Raw genomic sequence first — 20,326 nt, 5'->3', positions numbered from 1 at the left:
GCTTAGGCTACAAAAAGATTTCCAAAGCCTGGAACATCCCACGGAGCACTGTACAAGCGATCATTCAGCAATGGAAGGAGTATGGCACAACTGTAAACCTACCAAGACAAGGCCGTCCACTTAAACTCACAGGCCGAACAAGGAGAGCACTGATCAGAAATGCAGACAAGAGGCCCATGGTGACTCTGGACGAGCTGCAGAGATCTACAGCTCAGGTGGGAGAATCTGTCCATAGGACAACTATTAGTCGTGCACTGCACAAAGTTGGCCTTTATGGAAGAGTGGCAAGAAGAAAGCCATTGTTAACAGAAAGCATAAGAAGTCCCGTTTGCAGTTTGCCACAAGCCATGTGGGGGACACAGCAACCATGTGGAAGAAGGTGCTCTGGTCAAATGAGACCAAAATGGAACTTTTTGGCCAAAATGCCAAACGCTATGTGTGGCTTAAAACTAACACTGCACATCACTCTGAACACACCATCCCCACTGTCAAATATGGTGGTGGCAGCCTCATGCTCGGGGGGTGCATCTCATCAGCAGGGACAGGGAAGCTGGTCAGAGTTGATGGGAAGATGGATGGAGCCGAATATAGGGCAATCCTGGAAGAAAACCGCTTGGAGTCTGCTAAAGACTTGAGACTGGGGCAGAGGTTCACCTTCCAGCAGGACAACGACCCTAAACATAAAGCCAGGGCAACAATGGAATGGTTTAAAACAAAACATGTGTTAGAATGGCCCAGTCAAAGTCCAGATCTAAATCCAATCGAGAATCTGTGGCAAGATCTGAAAACTGCTGTTCACAAATGCTGTCCATCTAATCTGACTGAGCTGGAGCTGTTTTACAAAGAAGAATGGGCAAGGATTTCAGTCTCTAGATGTGCAAAGCTGGTAGAGACATACCCTAAAAGACTGGCAGCTGTAATTGCAGCAAAAGGTGGTTCTACAAAGTATTGACTCAGGGGGCTGAATAATTACGCACACCCCACTTTTCAGTTATTTCTTTTTAAAAAATGTTTGGAATCATGTATGATTTTCATTCCACTTCTCACGTGTACACCACTTTGTATTGGTCTTTCACGTGGAATTCCAATAACATTGATTCCTGTTTGTGTCAGTAACGTGACAAAATGTGGAAAACTTCAAGGGGGCCGAATACTTTTGCAAGCCACTGTAACTGCTGTAACGTGTGGTCCCCCTACATGTGCCATGGATTATTGGCATCTCAGTGCTAGTCTACTTTAGAGGACTCAGCAGGAAACCTCATAGGGAAATTCTGCTAACAGGATTGGGTGGACGGAACCTTCTCCAACTGCTAGATTTCAGATAGATTGTAGTAAGCTGCACCCACACTATTCAGCCAATCCCAAACCTTACTGCTGTAGAGGGTGCTTAAAGAACTGTTCCCCTGTGTCCCCCAGCATTGCCATTATCCTCCAGTATGTAATGTCCCCCACCCCAGTAATGCCATTTCTCCCCCAGTATAGCCATGTCCCCCCTGTGTCCCCCAGCATTGCCATTATCCTCCAGTATGTAATGTCCCCTATCCCAGTAATGCCATTTCTTTCCCAGTATAGCCATGTCCCTCTGTGTCCCCCAGCATTGCCATTATCCTCCAGTATGTAATGTCCCCCTACCCAGTAATGCCATTTCTCCCCCAGTATAGCCATGTTCCCCTGTGTCCCCCAGCATTGCCATTATCCTCCAGTATGTAATGTCCCCCCACACCAGTAATGCTATTTCTCCCCCAGTATAGCCATGTCCCCTCTGTGTCCCCCAGCATTGCCATTATCCTCCAGTATGTAATATTCCCCACCCCAGTAATGCCATTTCTCCCCCAGTATAGCCATGTCCTCCTGTGTCCCCCAGCATTGCCATTATCCTCCCATATGTAATGTCCCCCACCCCAGTAATGCCATTTCTCCCCCAGTATAGCCATGTCCTCCCTGTGTCCCCCAGCATTGCCATTATCCTCCAGTATGTAATGTCCCCCACCCCAGTAATGCCATTTCTCCCCCAGTATAGCCATGTCCCCCCTGTGTCCCCCAGCATTGCCATTATCCTCCAGTATGTAATGTCCCCCACCCCAGTAATGCTATTTCTCCCTCAGTATAGCCATGTACCCCTGTGTCCCCCAGCATTGCCATTATCCTCCAGTATGTAATGTCCCCCACCCCAGTAATGCCATTTCTCTCCCAGTATAGCCATGTCCTCCTGTGTCCCCCAGCATTGCCATTATCCTCCAGTATGTAATGTCCCCACCCCAGTAATGCCATTTCTCCCCCAGTATAGCCATGTCCCCTGTGTCCCCCAGCATTGCCATTATCCTCCAGTATGTAATGTCCCCCACCCCAGTAATGCCATTTCTCCCCCAGTATAGCCATGTCCCCCCTGTGTCCCCCAGCATTGCCATTATCCTCCAGTATGTAATGTCCCCCATCCCAGTAATGCCATTTCTCCCCCAGTATAGCCATGTCCTCCCTGTGTCCCCCAGCATTGCCATTATCTTCCAGTATGTAATGTCCCCCACCCCAGTAATGCCATTTCTCCCCCAGTATAGCCATGCCCACACTCCAGTATTTCTCCCTTCCCCCACCTCCATGCAGAGCAGTAAGAGGAAGGATTTACATTGGTTTATAGCTAGCTGTCACAGTGTGCTCTAGTCCTCTGCTCCCATTAGCCTCAGTCTCTGCCTCTCCTCATATCCTCATCCATCTACCACTACCAGCACTGCTGTAACATCACAGGAATAGTACCAGTGGGAGGGGGAGGTGAGGAGAGAAGGCCAGCTGGAGAGGAGGCAGAGGGAGGACAGGACTGCAGCACGCTGTGAGTATAGTGCACAGGTAGCTATAAACCAGCTTATTATGCTTTCCTGCAATACTCTGCATAGCTCCACCACCCACAAGTGACAGCAATGGGGAGGGGGATCCTGTATTAGTTGTTTCACCACTGACAACTTTACAGCCTAAATTATCTTCCCTTTTTTATCTATCAAAAGGCAGCAGCGTTCTGTATGGATCACATGACCACCTTACTGAGGATGGAGGAGGACCAGAGTCACATGCCTGAGAGGATATTCAACCTCACCCTGGAGATCATCTGCCTGCTGACTGGAGAGGTGAGGGGGATTCTGGGAGGTCACATGACATCATTCTTATCTCTAGTAATATAACACACAGGTGACTGAAGAGGTGAGGGGGATTCTGGGAGGTCACATGACATTACTCTTATCTCTAGTAATATATCACACAGGTGACTGGAGAGGTGAGGGGGATTCTGGGAGGTCACATGACATTACTCTTATCTCTAGTAATATAACACAGCTGACTGGAGAGGTGAGGAGGATTCTGGGTGTCTCTTATCTTTAGTAATAAAGTACACAACTAGTTCTGGGATGAGGTGGGGAAGGCACCAGCCCCTGAGGGCGCACCCATGCTCCCTCCCTATGAGTGCCCCCTGGCCTGGCCGATACAGAGTCGCGAGCAGAGTTTGTAGTGTTGCTCCTCATCACATCGGGAACTCGGCCACGTCACAGGCTTGCAGCAACTTCTCTCTGTCTCCCTAAACTGGGGAGGGGGGCTCCCTAACCCCGGGGACAGTTTAGGGGACACTAAAAAGCTTGTACACACTGTGGGGACACTGGGAAGCTGGGACATACTATAAGGAGGCTGGGAATCTGGGAGACACTATGAGGGGCACTGGGAAGCTGGGACACACTATGGGGAATACTAGAAAGCAGGGACATGCTATGGGGACACTGGGAAGCTGGGACACACTATGGGGGATACAGGGAAGCTGGGACACAATATGGGGGACAATATGAAGCTGGGACACACTATGAGGGGCACTGGAAGGTGGAACATACTGTGAGGGGCAACGGGAAGATTGGATTGGGGACACTGTGAAGCTAAGACACTATTGGGATGCTGGGACACACTATGAGGGGTGCTGGGAAGCTGGGACACACTATGAGGGGTGCTGGGAAGCTGGGACACACTATGAGGGGTGCTGGGAAGCTGGGACACACTATGGGGGACAGTAGGAGGCTGGGACACACTATGGGGGACAATAGGAAGCAGAGGCACTCTATTAGGAGGCTGGGGCACCGTATGGGGGACAATAGGAAACTGGGGCACACTATTAGGAGGCTGAGGCACAGTATGGGGACACTAGAATGCTGCTTGGGTGCATTTAAGTCCTGGAAAGGGGTAATGGGAGGTATTAATCTCCAATGTGTAAATGTTTTCTGATACCCCGAAGAATGTTTTACTAGAAAAGGCCCCCCTTGCTGCTGCTCCCACCAGCTGATCTGATTATCTAACATGGGGAGGGGGTTGCCTTATACTGGGGGCTCATCAGGCCGGCTAAACTGAGGAGGGGCCCTGCCATATGCTGGAAAGGGGGGGGGGGCGGGGGCTCCTCTGGCTAACTTGAGGAGATGGCTACCTAATACTGGGGGCTGATCAGGCTATCTAACTTGGGGAGGGGGGATGCCTAATACTGGGGGCTGCAGTGTTCTCCCCAGAATCAGACAAGTGTGCGGGCCGCCCACCTGAAATTAAGCCCCCCCCCGGCTGTTTTCACGTGATCTATCAAGACGTGCTGGGCTCTCTTGCAAAATAGCAAAACCCAGCGCTGTCCTGAATCTGCCCTGCTTGTCTGCGTACAAAATCTTCTGCTTCCTGGCAGGCTCATACATTCATTGGCTCAGCGCGTGGTGAGAGGTGGGACCATCTGCGCTAGCTTATAGACTGTGGGGGGCGTGTTACAGGCTGTCTGCTTGCCAGAGTTTACAGGGAGACTCGAGCCTGTATGAGGCACACGCACATGGTTTAGCAGACCGGGGATTTATTGATGCAGTCACAGTTTCCAAATACCACAACTTCTCCCTCTGCTTGTACTCCTCACAGCCAGGTCCCTTCTCTCTGCAAGCGTCCAGCGTGTCAGGCTCTAGCTACTGCTGTCCTCCGTATTCTTCTGATAGCCGGGACGGCATGGTTACGCTAGAAGCAAGCGAGTCACACTCTAGACCTCACAGCGTGTGGCCAGCTAATGGAGCAGAGCAGCCCACTCAGTAAATGCTGCCCCTCACTCCTCACATTCCATCGGGGGCTCGCTCTGGTCTGACTCCTGTGACCACTGACCGGGTCACATAGAGTTCATTCATGCCTGTATATAGCAGGAGAGGCCGAGCCATTTTAGTTTCCTCAATCCCTAGTGCACTGTCTGTGCGAGAGGTGAGGGCCAGATCCTTTACTGCTAAATGAAAAAAACAAAAAAATTCTGTTCGGACTGCAGTCTGCCCCCATCCTGCCACCTCTGCCCAGCATTTTTCAAAAAGGTCTGTACCTTGTATCCTCTGCTTTCACCCACCCCTAGTCCTAACCATTCCTTCCCCAGAGGCATCATTGCTACAAGACCTCACTGCTTTTTCTATACTGTATAGCAGACCTCCACTGCTGCAGCACAGATAAATGTAGTTAGAGAACAGTATTTTCTGTGTCATCTGACAGGCAGCCATGCGCTGTAAACCTGCACAGGGCTGTGTAGCAGTGTGGCTTCAATTTATAACCAACGCTGATACACAGCTCTGGGTGGACTTACAGCATGTATTCGCCTTTCAGATGACGCAAAGGGCTCACATGTCCCTGCTTTTACCAGTACTGCTGCAGGGAGATGATCAGAAGGGCACTATCTGCATGGAGTCTGTATGTTCTCCCTGTGTCTGCATTGGTTTCTGCTGGGCACTCCTGTTACCTACCAAATCCCAAAAACATACAGATAAGTTCACTGGCTTCCCCCTAAATTAACCATAGACTACAATACATACACTACACAATACACACATATGACTATGGTAGGGACTAGACTGAGCCACTTTAATGGACAGTTAAGTGACAAGACAATATACGCTGTACATCGCTGCGGAATTTGTCTGCGCTATATAAATACTTAAGAAATAATAATAATAGTGGGCACTCACCACCAATGAGTAGGTAAGCAATATATGGATGGGGGTGGTTTGAGGGTGAGACGGGGTAGTAAATACCCCATACATTTTCCCGATGCACCCCACCCGGCTACTTTTTCATGCCACCCGGCTGGAAAAAACTTCTGGGGAGAACACTGGGGCTGATCTGGTATTCCAAGTCCAAATTTGCTTTATTGGAAGGACCAAATACCAAATACACTTAGCATTGCTAAAGCAAAACAATAGCATTAGCATGGGGGGGAGGGTGGTCGTGGTATTAAGGAAAGGGTATAGGGGCTTGGGGTATACAGTCCATAAGGGTGTGGAGAACAATACCACGGGAACGTGGAGCAGCACCAACCCCCTGTGACGGCTGCTGCAGTTGTTCTTCTGCCGCCGCCTCTTCCTCCTCCACAGAAACACCTTCCTCATCATCCGAGCCTGACTCCTCTTCTTCCCCACACAACTCCTCTTCTTCCTCCTCCTGGTTCGGATGAAAATTGCTCCCACGACTCCTCCTGCCGTAACTGTTCTTCTTCACGCTCCTCCACAGCTTGATCCACCACTCTATGCATGGCACACTCCAGGAAATAAGCGTAGGGGATCAAGTCGCTGATGGTGCCTTTAGCGCGACTCACCAGGTTGGTCACCTCCTCAAACGGCCGCATGAGCCTGCATGCATTTCGCATCAGTGTCCAGTTGTTGGGCCACAACATCCCCATCTTCCCAGATTGTGTCCTTCTACTGTAATTGTACAGGTACTGGGTGACGGCTTTCTCCTGTTCTAGCAGGCGAGAGAACATGAGCAGGGTGGAATTCCAGCGAGTCGGGCTATTGCAAATCAGGCGTATCACCGGCAAGTTGTTTCTCCGCTGAATGTCCGCAAAGCGTGCCATGGTCCATGTAAGACCGCCTGAAATGCCCACACAACTTCCTGGCCTGCTTCAGGACGTCCTCTAAGCCTGAGTACTTTGACACAAATCTTTGAACGACCAGATTCAGCACATGTGCCATGCAGGGTACATGTGTCAGCTTTCCCAAATTCAAAGAGGAAAGGAGATTGCTGCCATTGTCACACACCACGTTGCTGATCTCCAGCTGGTGCGGGGTCAGCCAGTGCTCCACCTGTTTGTTAAGAGCAGCCAGGAGAGCTTTTCCAGTGTGACTCTCCGATTTGAGGCAAGACATGTCTAAGATGGCGTGACACCATCATACCTGGCATGCAGCGTAGGCTCTGGGGAGATGGGGCTGTGTAGCTGGAGAGGAGGAGATGGCAGCACCACTAGAGTTGAACTGCCACTCAGCCGAGGAGGAGGAGGATGACAGCAAAGAGGATGTAGCAGGATGAGAAGGAGAGGAGGTGGCAGGAGGCCTGCCTGCAAGCCGTGGAGGTGTCACAAGTTGGTCCGCTGCGCAGCCACGTACTCCCTGCTTGCCATCATTCACCAGGTTGACCCAATGGGCTGTGTACGTAATGTAGCGGCCCTGCCTGTGCTTGGCAGACCAGGCATCCATGGTCAGGTGGACCCTTGACCCAACGCTCTTTGCCAGAGATGACACCACTTGCCTCTCAACTGCACGGTACAGTTTGGGTATGGCCTGTTTAGAAAAATAATTGCGGCCTGGTATCTTCCACTGCGGTGTCCCAATGACCACAAATTTACGGAAAGCCTCAGACTCCACCAGCTTGTATGGTAATAGCTGGCGAGCTAATAGTTCCGCCACGCCAGCTGTCAGACGCCGGGCAAGAGGGTGACTGGCAGACATTTGCTTCTTACGCTCAAATACTTCCTTCATGGACACCTGGCTGCTGTGGGCAGAGGAGCAGGAACCGCTCAAGGGCAGAGGAGGTGTGGAGGAGGGTGGCTGTGAAGGTGCAAGGGAGAAAGCAGCTGAAGACGCTGCACCTGAAGGAGGAAGAGGAGAAGGAGGGTGGCTTGTCTTTTGAGGGGTGCTGCTTTTCCTCAGGTGTTCTTCCCATTGCTGTTTGTGCCTTTTCTACAGGTGCCTTCATAAGGCACTTGTCCCTACGTGAGAGTTGGCCTTTCCACAGCTCAATTTTTGTAGGCAGCCCCCCTGGGATGATGGCACTATGGTGGCATCAGCAGCTGACGTTGAAGGGCATGTTGGCTGGCTATCCATAGCTGGCGATACATGGCGCCGGACATTGCCCCAGCTGTTTCTGAGGACGACCTCCCTCTGCTTCTTTCATGGACTCGTCTCTTCCTACTCCGCTCTGACTCCCCCTCTGAACTGTCCCCCTGGTCATCTCCTCTATTGGGAACATAGGTGGCATCCGTATAATCGTCATCATAATCCTCCTGCCCAGCTCCGCTTTCCCCAGACACCTCCAAAACGGCACCAACACCAGGTACTTCATCATACCCCTCCTCACACGTTACGTCCATACTATCGCCACCTAACACAGACGTATGAGGTGGTGTAACTTGCTTAGCGCCTTCATCTTGTTGTAACAGTATTGGCTGTGAATCATTGATTTCCCCACCAAATTACTCCTGTGAAGTGTCAAATGCAGCGGATGTGGTGCTTGTAGTAGCGCTGGTGGCTGCGGGAGATGAGGTGTTCTGTGTTAAATAGTCAAGCACGTCCTGACAATCTTGGGAAGTGATGGCACGTGCCTTTTTCTGAGCACTGTACTTTGGAAACACACAAACTGATTTTTATCAGATCAACAATTAGGTTCCCCGTTAGAGAATACAGAGATATAAAATATAACTTTTATTGATTTATTCTAAAACCATATTTGATATATTTTTCCTTATAAACCATATGAGGTAGGTGTATTTATAATAGTAATCAATATATGACCTATAGGTCCATATGATACTTGATCCCACCTATTCCTCACTAAAGATTGCTTGACTGAGCTTGGGAGCACAGCTCTCTTTTATGTTTCTGTATATAATGATTGCTATGTAATGTTCTTATGCACTCTATACCCTAGCACTTAGCACTTTTGTCCCTGACGACGGCCCCATAAGAGGGGGTTGAAACATGTTGGATTTGTGGTGGGGGGAATTGTAAATAGCACTTAAGCAATCTTTAGTGAGGAATAGGTGGGATCAAGTATCATATGGACCTATAGGTCATATATTGATTACTATTATAAATACACCTACCTCATATGGTTTATAAGGAAAAATATATCAAATATGGTTTTAGAATAAATCAATACAAGTTATATTTTATATCTCTGTATTCTCTAACGGGGAACCTAATTGTTGATCCCACTGTACTTTGGGCCAGGGCAGCACGAAATCACATCAAGACGACCTCGCACAGACCTGCCGGTGCCAGGTGGCCTTCCTCTGGGTCTGCCTCTACCTCCTTCCTCTACCTGGTTTGACCATTTTGTCCATCTCGGGGGGGATGCTAGATATATGCAGTGAGGTGTGTTCACTCAACACAGCAGCTAGGTAGATGCAGTGAGGTGGGTTCACTCAACACAAAGGTAGTTATATGCAGTGAGGTGGGTTCACTGAACACAAAAGGTAGTTGTAACGATCGGTGTAACACAGAGAGGGTCTGATTACTGGTGATCTGCAGTATCACCGAGAATGCAGATATATACCCGATTATTGATGATCTGCAGTATCACCGATAATCAGATATATCTCTAACCTCTGGACACCTGAGTGATGAGAGTGTTTTGGTGCACACAGTAATACTGTGAGGACTGAGCCCCAGAAACAAGTATAAGGCAGCAAGGAGTACTGCACAAATACAACTTCCTTCCGAAGACCTAGGCTCTCCCGAGGGGAGGAGTCAGGCTGAGCATAGGAAGGACAGAACGTGAGTGACACCAATGAGGGAGTGTCACTAAAAGATCTGTGAACTGCCTCTAACAGTAAGGTCAGTTCTCGAGGTCGGGCAAGCCAGGTCGTTAACACACAGACAGATCAGGTACAAAATCAGGAGACAGAAGCAGAGTAAACGGACAAGCAGGGTTCGGCAACAGAGTATCAGAGATAACGAGGTACAGAATCAGGAGGCAGATGCAGAGTCTAAGGACAAGCCGGGGTTCGGCAACAGAGTATCAGAATAGCAAAATACAGGATCAGAGTTCAGAAGAGTAGTCAGGCAAGCAGAAGGTCATAACAGACAAACAATACAGTTCAATATTCCTAACGCTAAGGTGTGAGCTCCGTGATCATCAACACCTTTGGAAACTATGCTAGAACACAGATACTGACAAGGTCTGAGTGCTACCACGTAGTGATCGCAACGCCAGACACTGGAAGAATGACCAGCATCCAGTATATATACACCAGCGCTCTCCAGCGCCTTCCCTAAGTGCTGGACCAATGAGGAGTGGTGGAAATGTCAGCTGACCAGCTCGGTCAGCTGACCCTTTTCTGGCTGCCATATACGTTCTGCCTCTCCGCGCGCACGCGCGGCATTCTGAACCTAGGTCGACTATCAGTCCCAGCCACACCTGTCATGTTGCGCAATGTCTTTGCTGACCCATGCGCGGGGTTGGTCGCACCGGTACCAGCACAGGCGGTGGCGACCTCCTCGCGTTGGAACAAACAGTCAGAGGTAGGCCTATGCGTGCCAGCCGCCGCGTCAGACACGGCGGTTTCCCCGCGTTCCGCCATGCCAAACGCGGAAACAGCCGCCTCACTCTGAATTGAAGCGGCGGCTTTTCCGCGTTTCTTCACAGTAGTTATATGCAGTGAGGTGGGTTCACTGAACACTAAAGGTAGTTAGATGCAGTGAGGTGGGTTCACTACACACAAAAGGTAGTTAGATGCAGTGAGGTGGGTTCACTCAACACAAAAGGTAGTTATATGCAGTGAGGTGGGTTCACTGAACACAAAAAGTAGTTCTATGCAGTGAGGTGGGTTCACTGAACACAAAAAGGTAGTTATATGCAGTGAGGTGGGTTCACTATACACAAAAGGTAGGTAGATGCAGTGAGGTGGGTTCACTCAGCACAAAGGTAGGTATATGCAGTAATGAGGTGGGTTAACTAAACACAACAGGTATTAGGTATATGCAGTACTGGGTAGTACAATGTGCAGCTCCCTGTCACACACACAGGTAGTCACTGAATGTGTTGGGCCACTGGCAGTGGCACACACACAGTATGAATTATCAAGGCTATCTATGCAACACAAGTGTCAGTGGGACACACAGAAGAAAAAAAAATAGATCACAAGAACAGGATTAGCTCTGAAAAGAGCTGTTGCTGGGTGCTATTACAGCAATAAGAATCAGCCAGGAGCAAGCTAACAAGCCAAGAGCCTAACTAATCTTTCCCTGGGAGAAACAATCTGCAGCAGCTCGCCCTGCTCTGGCTATTGCAGGCACACGAGTGAGTGTAATGGCCGGCACTCCCTGCCTTATATAAGGGTGAGAGTGGCTCCAGGGCTGAGTGTAGCCTGATTGGCTACAATGTGCCTGCTGACTGTGATGTAGAGGGTCAAAGTAGACCCTAATGGAGCATTATGGGGCGAATCGAACTACCGCAAACGTTCGCCTTCGCCGGCGAAGGCGATTCACCCAAAGTTCGCCTGAAACCGTTCGCCGGCGAACCGTTCGGGCCATCTCTACAGGAGACCAGGTCTGATAACCACACATACTGCAGGGTAATGTATGATGCTGCAGGAGACCAGGCCTGATGACCACACATATTGCAGGGTAGTGTATGACGCTGCAGGAGACCAGGCCTGATGACCACACATACTGCAGGGTAATGTATGACGCTGCAGGAGACCAGGCCTGATGACCACACATACTGCAGAGTAGTGTATGACGCTGCAGGAGACCAGGCCTGATGACCACACGTACTGCAGGGTAATGTATGATGCTGCAGGAGACCAGGCCTGATGACCACCCATACTGCAGGGTAGTGTATGATGTTGCAGAAGACCAGGCCTGATGACCACACATACTGCAGGGTAATGTGGGATGCTGCAGTGGACCAGGCCTGATGACCACACATACTGCAGGGTAAAATATGACGCTGCAGGAGACGAAGCCTGATGACCACACATACTGCAGGAGACCAGGCCTGATGGCCACACATACTGCAGGAGACCAGGCCTGATGACCACACATACTGCAGGAGACCAGGCCTGATGACCACATACTGCAGGAGACCAGGCCTGATGACCACACAAACTGCAGGGTAACCAATGATGCTGCAGGAGACCAGGCCTGATGACCACACATTCTGCAGGGTAATGTATGATGCTGCAGGAGACTAGGCCTGATGACCACACATACTGCAGGGTAATGTATGACGCTGCATCAGACCAGGCCTGATGACCACACATACTGCAGGAGACCAGGCCTGATGACCACACATACTGCAGGAGACTAGGCCTGATGACCACACATACTTTTACATGCTGGCAAACTCTGGATGCTTCTGAATGTGTCTCTGATTTTCTGAGCTGATCTTCACCAGCCTGCAGTCCAGTTTGGGTACAAGTAGATGCTGTAACACCTGACTGGCTGTATATCTGCTGAGCATTGTGTATAAGGGGGGTGCAAGGTTTGCTCACAATCACAGAGCTCAGCAAGGTTTTGTCATTTTGAAAGACACGGTGGTTGGTGGTGGCAATTAAGTTCCATGTAAATGCGCTATCTTGAGCCTGTTTATTGCAGGTACATAGGACGGATATTGAACGGTGCTGCATTTACTAAACCCACCACTACGTTTGAACTGTCTTATTATTTAGTATTTATATAGCGCCAACATCTTCCGCAGCGCTGTACAGAGTACATATTGTCTTGTCCCTCAGAGGTGCTTACTATCTAATCCCTACCAGAGACATATGTCTGTAGTCTATGTATGTATCATAGTCTGGGGGCAATTTAGGGGGGAGACAGGTAACTTGTTGTTTTTGGCATGTGGTAGGAAACCGGAGTGCATAGAGGAAACCCACACAGACATGGGGAGCACATACAAACTCCATGCAGATAGTGCCTTGGCTGTTATTGGGGACCCAGTGATGCAAGGCGAGACAGCTAACCACTACGCCACCATGCTGCCTTATATATCGGTACTGCTGAAAACCCACAGCATGCCCACTAAATTGGATGTTTTGATTAATGTGCAGGTTTAGCGCTGCTGTCTTTATCTAAGTAACTGTAATGCTGCCACTCCCCACCCACAAAGGAGAAATCATTTATGAACATCCCTCAGAGGTTCCATTTAAATATTTTTATAAATGAGTTTTCCTGTAATACTGGGGCTCCATCTGCTACCTACACTGGGGGGAGGGGGGACTACACAACCGGAGGGGGGCACTTTGAACTCTCCACCTCTAGTGCTGGGAAACCTTTTCCCGGCCCTTACACAGCTGACTGGGGAGGTAAGGAGGATTCTGGGAAATCATGTGACATTATTGTTGGTCTTTCTATACAGAGTTTTCCTCCAGTGAAGTCTGGTGATCATGTGACCATCACAGTGCCCCCACCTCACTCTGGGAGACACAATAAGGAGAAGATTCTGGAAATCACCAGGAAGATGATGGAGCTGCTGATAGGAGAGGTGAGCGGGGCTGGGAATTATGGGATATTATGCAGTAACAGCAAGGGGTGTGTCTGGGTGGTGACTGTATTATTGTATGTGTCAGGTTCCTGAAAGGTGTCAGGATTTCACTGTCTGTTCCTCCATGGAGGGATGCCAGAATATAGAAGGACACCAGGACCTCTACAAGGACACCATGATGGAGAATATGCCTCCCTTCACATCAACCGGTAAGAGGAGACTTTCATGTTTTGTAAAGAAGAGTGCAGACCCTTCCCACCACTCACAAATATCATCTAATAAACACATAGAGACAATGTATTCAGTCAGTGTGTGTTTCCTACAGATGTATCCAGTAACAGAAACCCACCAGAGAGATGTACAGGGCCTCTTTGTTCCCTGCAGTGTCTACAGGAAGATCACACCATCCCCCGGCATTATCAGGTAGGTGGGGCTGAGGGTCACCAGAGACTACAAACCATGACACATTCTTTTCTCCTGAGTATGCTGTTATCTGTGTTTTACTTTTTACATTATCTCTCACTTTGTGCACTTAGGATGGAGAACTTATACAAGGAAATGATGTGGTGAAAGAGGAAGAAGAAGAGACATATGTGAGGAGTGATCAGCAGTCTATGGAGGAGGGTGACATGATGAGGACATGTAAAGAGGAAGAAGAAGAGACGTATGTGAGGAGTGATCAGCAGTCTATGGGGGAGGGTGACATGAAGAGGACAAGTAAAGAGGAAGAAGAAGAGACGTATGTGAGGAGTGATCAGCAGTCTATGGGGGAGGGTAACATGATGAGGACATGTAACGAGGAAGAAGAAGAGACGTATGTGAGGAGTGATCAGCAATCTATGGAGGAGGGTGACATGATGAGGACAAGTAAAGAGGAAGAAGAAGAGACGTATGTGAGGAGTGATCAGCAGTGTATGGAGGAGGGAGAGATGATGAGGACAAGTAAAGAGGAAGAAGAAGAGACATATGTGAGGAGTGATCAGCAGTCTATGGAGGAGGGTGACATGATGAGGACAAGTAAAGAGGAAGAAGAAGAGACGTATGTGAGGAGTGATCAGCAGTCTATGGAGGAGGGTGACATGATGAGGACAAGTAAAGAGGAAGAAGAAGAGACGTATGTGAGGAGTGATCAGCAGTCTGTGGAGGAGGGTGAAATGATGAGGACAAGTAAAGAGGAAGAAGAGGAGACGTACGTGAGGAGTGATCAGCAGTCTGTGGAGGAGGGTGAAATGATGAGGACAAGTAAAGAGGAAGAAGAGGAGACGTATGTGAGGAGTGATCAGCAGTCTATGGGGGAGGGTGACCTGATGAGGACATGTAAAGAGGAAGAAGAAGAGACGTATGTGAGTGATCAGCAGTCTAGGGAGGAGGGTGACATGATGAGGACAAGTAAAGAGGAAGAAGAGACGTATGTGAGGAGTGATCAGCAGTCTGTGAAGGAGGGTGACATGAGGAGGACAAGTAAAGAGGAAGAAGAAGAGACGTATGTGAGGAGTGATCGGCAGTGTATGGAGGAGGGGGACATGATGAGGACAAGTAAAGAGGAAGAGGAGACGTATGTGAGGAGTGATCAGCAGTGTATGGAGGAGGGTGACATGATGAGGACAAGTAAAGAGGAAGAAGAGACTTATGTGAGGAGTGATCAGCAGTCTATGGAGGAGAGTGACATGATGAGGACAAGTAAAGAGGAAGAAGAAGAGACATATGTGAGGAGTGATCAGCAGTCTATGGAGGAGGGAGACATGATGAGGACAAGTAAAGAGGAAGAAGAAGAGACGTATGTGAGGAGTGATCAGCAGTCTATGGAGGAGGGTGACATGATGAGGACATGTAAAGAGGAAGAAGAGGAGACATATGTGAGGAGTGATCAGCAGTCTATGGAGGAGGGTGACATGATGAGGACAAGTAAAGAGGAAGAAGAGACATATGTGAGGAGTGATCAGCAGTCTATGGAGGAGGGTGACATGATGAGGACAAGTAAAGAGGAAGAAGAAGAGACGTATGTGAGGAGTGATCAGCAGTCTATGGAGGAGGGAGACATGATGAGGACAAGTAAAGAGGAGGACAATGTTACAGAGGGCAGAACAGGTGAGTAATCAGCAGTAAGTGTAGAATAAATGTGTATCTGTATTGCTGTTATGTCACTGCTCACAGACTGGCCATATTGGGGGTTATGCTATGTGCTCATGTTAGATTTTTGCCATCTATAACTACCATTCATGACAGTATTGGGTGACCGCTTACTAACAATAGCAGTACAGACACCCTGGGGAAGGGAAAGGTCTCTTTATTCTCTCACACTGGGCTGCCCTCCTTTCCTCTGACACTTTAGCAGGGGCAGCTTGCTGGTGTCAGCAGCACTGATTACCTAATTGTGTTACATTTCTGCTAATTTAGTTCCAGCGCTGATGCCCTTATGTCATTGTTCAGCCACCTTAGTGTGATCCCTGCTTGCTTAGATCTATGGGGAATTGCCTGCATCTCAGCTCTTCCTGTGTCTGACACAGCTGAGGCACACAGCCTTACACCCAGAGGCGGAGTATGGTGACATCATCTGTAGGTGAGTATGCAGCGCTGGGTTTACACACCCACAAGTATGGCTATAAAGCAATGTAGCCTCGGAAGAAGCAGCCACCAGTGTGAAATGGCTGATAGGCTTGCTTTACTACCCTGCACCCACTGCCTGACTCCTCCCATCACCTCAGTATGTCAGGCTTGCTTTACTACCCCGCCCCACTGCCTGACTCCTCCCATCACCTCGGTATGTCAGGCTTGCTTTTCTACCCTGCACCCACTGCCTGACTCCTCCCATCACCTCAGTATGTCAGGCTTGCTTTACTACCCTGCCCCCACTGCCTGACTCCTCCCATCACCTCGGTATGTCAGGCTTGCTTTACTGCCCTGCACCCACTGCCTGACTCCTCCCATCACCTCAGTATGTCAGGCTTGCTTTACTACCCTGCACCCACTGCCTGACTCCTCCCATCACCTCAGTATGACAGACTTGCTTTACTACCCTGCACCCACTGCCTGACTCCTCCCATCACCTCAGTATGTCAGGCTTGCTTTACTACCCTGCACCCACTGCCAGACTCCTCCCATCACCTCTATATCAGGCTTGCTTTACTACCCTGCACCCACTGCCTGACTCCTCCCATCACCTCTATATCAGGCTTGCTTTACTACCCTGCCCCCACTGCCTGACTCCTCCCATCACCTCAGTATGACAGACTTGCTTTACTACCCTGCACCCACTGCCTGACTCCTCCCATCACCTCAGTATGACAGACTTGCTTTACTACCCTGCACCCTCTGCCTGACTCCTCCCATCACCTCAGTATGTCAGGCTTGCTTTAGTGCCCTGCACCCAATGCCTGACTCCTCCCATCACCTCAGTATGTCAGGCTTGCTTTACTACCCTGCACCCACTGCCTGACTCCTCCTATCACCTCAGTATGTCAGGCTTGCTTTAGTGCCCTGCACCCAATGCCTGACTCCTCCCATCACCTCAGTATGTCAGGCTTGCTTTACTACCCTGCACCCACTGCCCGACTCCTCCCATCACCTCAGTATGTCAGGCTTGCTTTACTACCCTTCACCCACTGCCAGACTCCTCCCATCATCTCAGTATGTAAGGCTTGCTTTACTACCCTACATCCACTGCCTGACTCCTCCCATCACCTCAATATGTCAGGCTTGCTTTACTACCCTGCACCCGCTGCCTGACTCCTCCCATCACCTCAGTATGACAGGCTTGCTTTACTACCCTGCCCCCACTGCCTGACTCCTCCCATCACCTCGGTATGTCAGGCTTGCTTTACTACACTGCACCCACTGCCTGACTCCTCCCATCACCTCGGTATGTCAGGCTTGCTTTACTACCCTGCACCCACTGCCTGACTCCTCCCATCACCTCAGAATGTCAGGCTTGCTTTACTACCCTGCCCCCACTGCCTGACTCCTCCCATCACCTCAGTATGTCAGGCTTGCTTTAGTGCCCTGCACCCACTGCCTGACTCCTCCCATCACCTCAGTATGTCAGGCTTGCTTTACTACCCTGCAACCACTGCCTGACTTCTCTCATCACCTCAGTATGTCAGGCTTGCTTTACTACCCTGCACCCACTGCCTGACTCCTCCCATCACCTCAGTATGTCAGGCTTGCTTTACTACCCTGCACCCACTGCCTGACTCATCCCATCACCTCGGTATGTCAGGCTTGCTTTACTACCCTGCCCCCACTGCCTGACTCCTCCCATCACCTCGGTATGTCAGGCTTGCTTTACTACCCTGCACCCACTGCCTGACTCCTCCCATCACCTCAGTATGTCAGGCTTGCTTTACTGCCCTGCACCCACTGCCTGACTCCTCCCATCACCTCAGTTTCTCTGGCTTGCTTTACTACACTGCACCCACTGCCTGACTCCTCCCATCACCTCAGTATATCAGGCTTGCTTTACTACCCTGCACCCACTGCCTGACTCCTCCCATCACCACAGTATGTCAGGCTTGCTTTACTACCCTGCACCCACTGCCTGACTCCTCCCATCACCACAGTATGTCAGGCTTGCTTTACTACACTGCACCCACTGCCTGACTCCTCCCATCACCTCAGTATGGCAGGCTTGCTTTACTACCCTGCACCCACTGCCTGACTCCTCCCATCACCTCCGTATGTCAGGCTTGCTTTACTACCCTGCCCCCACTGCCTGACTCCTCCCATCACCTCAGTATGTCAGGCTTGCTTTACTACCCTGCACCCACTGCCTGACTCCTCCCATCACCGCAGTATGTCAGGCTTGCTTTACTACCCTGCCCCCACTGCCTGACTCCTCCCATCACCTCAGTATGTCTGGCTTGCTTTAGTGCCTTGCACCCACTGCCTGACTCCTCCCATCACCTCAGTATGTCAGGCTTGCTTTACTACCCTGCGCCCACTGCCTGACTCCTCCCATCACTCCAGTATGTCAGGCTTGCTTTACTACCCTGCATCCACTGCCTGACTCCTCCCATCACCTCAGTATGTCAGGATTGCTTTATTGCCCTGCACCCACTGCCTGACTCCTCCCATCACCTCGGTATGTCAGGCTTGCTTTACTACCCTGCACCCACTGCCTGTCTCCTTCCATCTCCACAGTATGTCAGGCTTGCTTTACTGCCCTGCACCCACTGCCTGACTCCTCCCATCACCTCAGTATATCAGGCTTGCTTTAGTGCCCTGCACCCACTGCCTGACTCCTCCCATCACCTCAGTATGTCAGGCTTGCTTTACTACCCTGCACCCACTGCCTGTCTCCTTCCATCTCCACAGTATGTCAGGCTTGCTTTACTGCCCTGCACCCACTGCCTGACTCCTCCCATCACCTCAGTATGTCAGGCTTGCTTTACTACCCTGCACCCACTGCCTGACTCCTCCCATCACCTCAGTATGTCAGGCTTGCTTTACTACCCTGCACCCACTGCCTGACTCCTATCATCACCTCAGTATGTCAGGCTTGCTTTACTACCCTGCACCCACTGCCTGACTCCTCCCATCACCTCAGTATGCCAGGCTTGCTTTACTGCCCTACACCCACTGCCTGACTCCTATCATCACCTCAGTATGTCAGGCTTGCTTTACTACCCTGCACCCACTGCCTGACTCCTCCCATCACCTCAGTATGTCAGGCTTGCTTTAGTACCCTGCACCCACTGGCTGACTCCTCCCATCACCTCAGTATGTCAGGCTTGCTTTAGTGCCCTGCATCCATTGCCTGACTCCTCCCATCACCTCAGTCTGACAGGTTTGCTTTAGTGCCCTGCACCCACTGCCTGACTCCTCCCATCACCTCAGTATGTCAGGCTTGCTTTACTACCCTGCATCCACTGCCTGACTCCTCCCATCACCTCAGTATGTCAGGCTTGCTTTAGAGCCCTGCCCCCACTGCCTGACTCCTCCCATCACCTCAGTATGACAGGTTTGCTTTAGTGCCCTGCTCCCACTGCCTGACTCCTCCCATCACCTCAGTATGTCAGGCTTGGCTTAGTGCCCTGCACCCACTGCCTGACTCCTCCCATCACCTCAGTATGTCAGGCTTGCTTTACTGCCCTGCACCCACTGCCTGACTCCTCCCATCACCTCAGTATCTCAGGCTTGCTTTACTACCCTGCACCCACTGCCTGACTCCTCCCATCACCTCAGTATATCAGGCTTGCTTTACTGCCCTGCACCCACTGCCTGACTCCTCCCATCACCTCAGTATGTCAGGCTTGCTTTACTACCCTGCACCCACTGCCTGACTCCTCCCATCACCTCAGTATATCAGGCTTGCTTTACTGCCCTGCACCTACTGCCTGACTACTCCCATCACCTCAGTATGTGATGCTTGCTTTAGTGCCCTGCACCCACTGCCTGACTTCTCCCATCACCTCGGTATGTCAGACTTGCTTTACTACCCTGCACTCACTGCCTGTCTCCTCCCATCACCTCACTATGTCAGGCTTGCTTTAGTTCCCTGCACTCACTGCCTGACTCCTCCCATCACCTCAGTATGTCAGGCTTGCTTTAATGCCCTGCACCCACTGCCTGACTCCTCCCATCACCTCAGTATGTCAGGCTTGCTTTAGTGCCCTGCACCCACTGCCTGACTCCTCCCATCACCTCAGTATGACAGGCTTGCTTTAGTGCCCTGCTCCCACCTCTTGACTCCTCCCATCACCTCAGTATGTCAGGCTTGCTTCAGTGCCCTGCATCCACTGCCTGACTCCTCCCATCACCTCAGTATGACAGGCTTGCTTTAGTGCCCTGCTCCCACTGCCTTACTCCTCCTATCACCTCAGTATGTCAGGCTTGC

The 20,326-nt window shown here is 50.4% G+C and overlaps 1 protein-coding gene across 1 annotated transcript in view; it reads left to right on the top strand.

Moving 5' to 3' along the window:
• Positions 1–571: 571 nt before the first annotated feature.
• LOC137537278 (oocyte zinc finger protein XlCOF22-like) overlaps positions 572–20,326 on the top strand; it is a 31,460-nt gene continuing 11,705 nt past the window's right edge. The window contains exons 1-6 of the mRNA XM_068259359.1: positions 572–691; positions 13,369–13,494; positions 13,580–13,703; positions 13,820–13,917; positions 14,031–14,118; positions 15,541–15,582. Of these exons, the coding sequence (XP_068115460.1) occupies positions 572–691; positions 13,369–13,494; positions 13,580–13,703; positions 13,820–13,917; positions 14,031–14,118; positions 15,541–15,582 (598 nt within the window). The remainder of the gene's footprint in view (positions 692–13,368; positions 13,495–13,579; positions 13,704–13,819; positions 13,918–14,030; positions 14,119–15,540; positions 15,583–20,326) is intronic.

This window comes from Hyperolius riggenbachi, chromosome 10 (assembly GCF_040937935.1).
Source record: "Hyperolius riggenbachi isolate aHypRig1 chromosome 10, aHypRig1.pri, whole genome shotgun sequence".
NCBI lineage: Eukaryota > Metazoa > Chordata > Amphibia > Anura > Hyperoliidae > Hyperolius > Hyperolius riggenbachi.
This window is presented reverse-complemented; position numbering and strand designations above follow the sequence as displayed.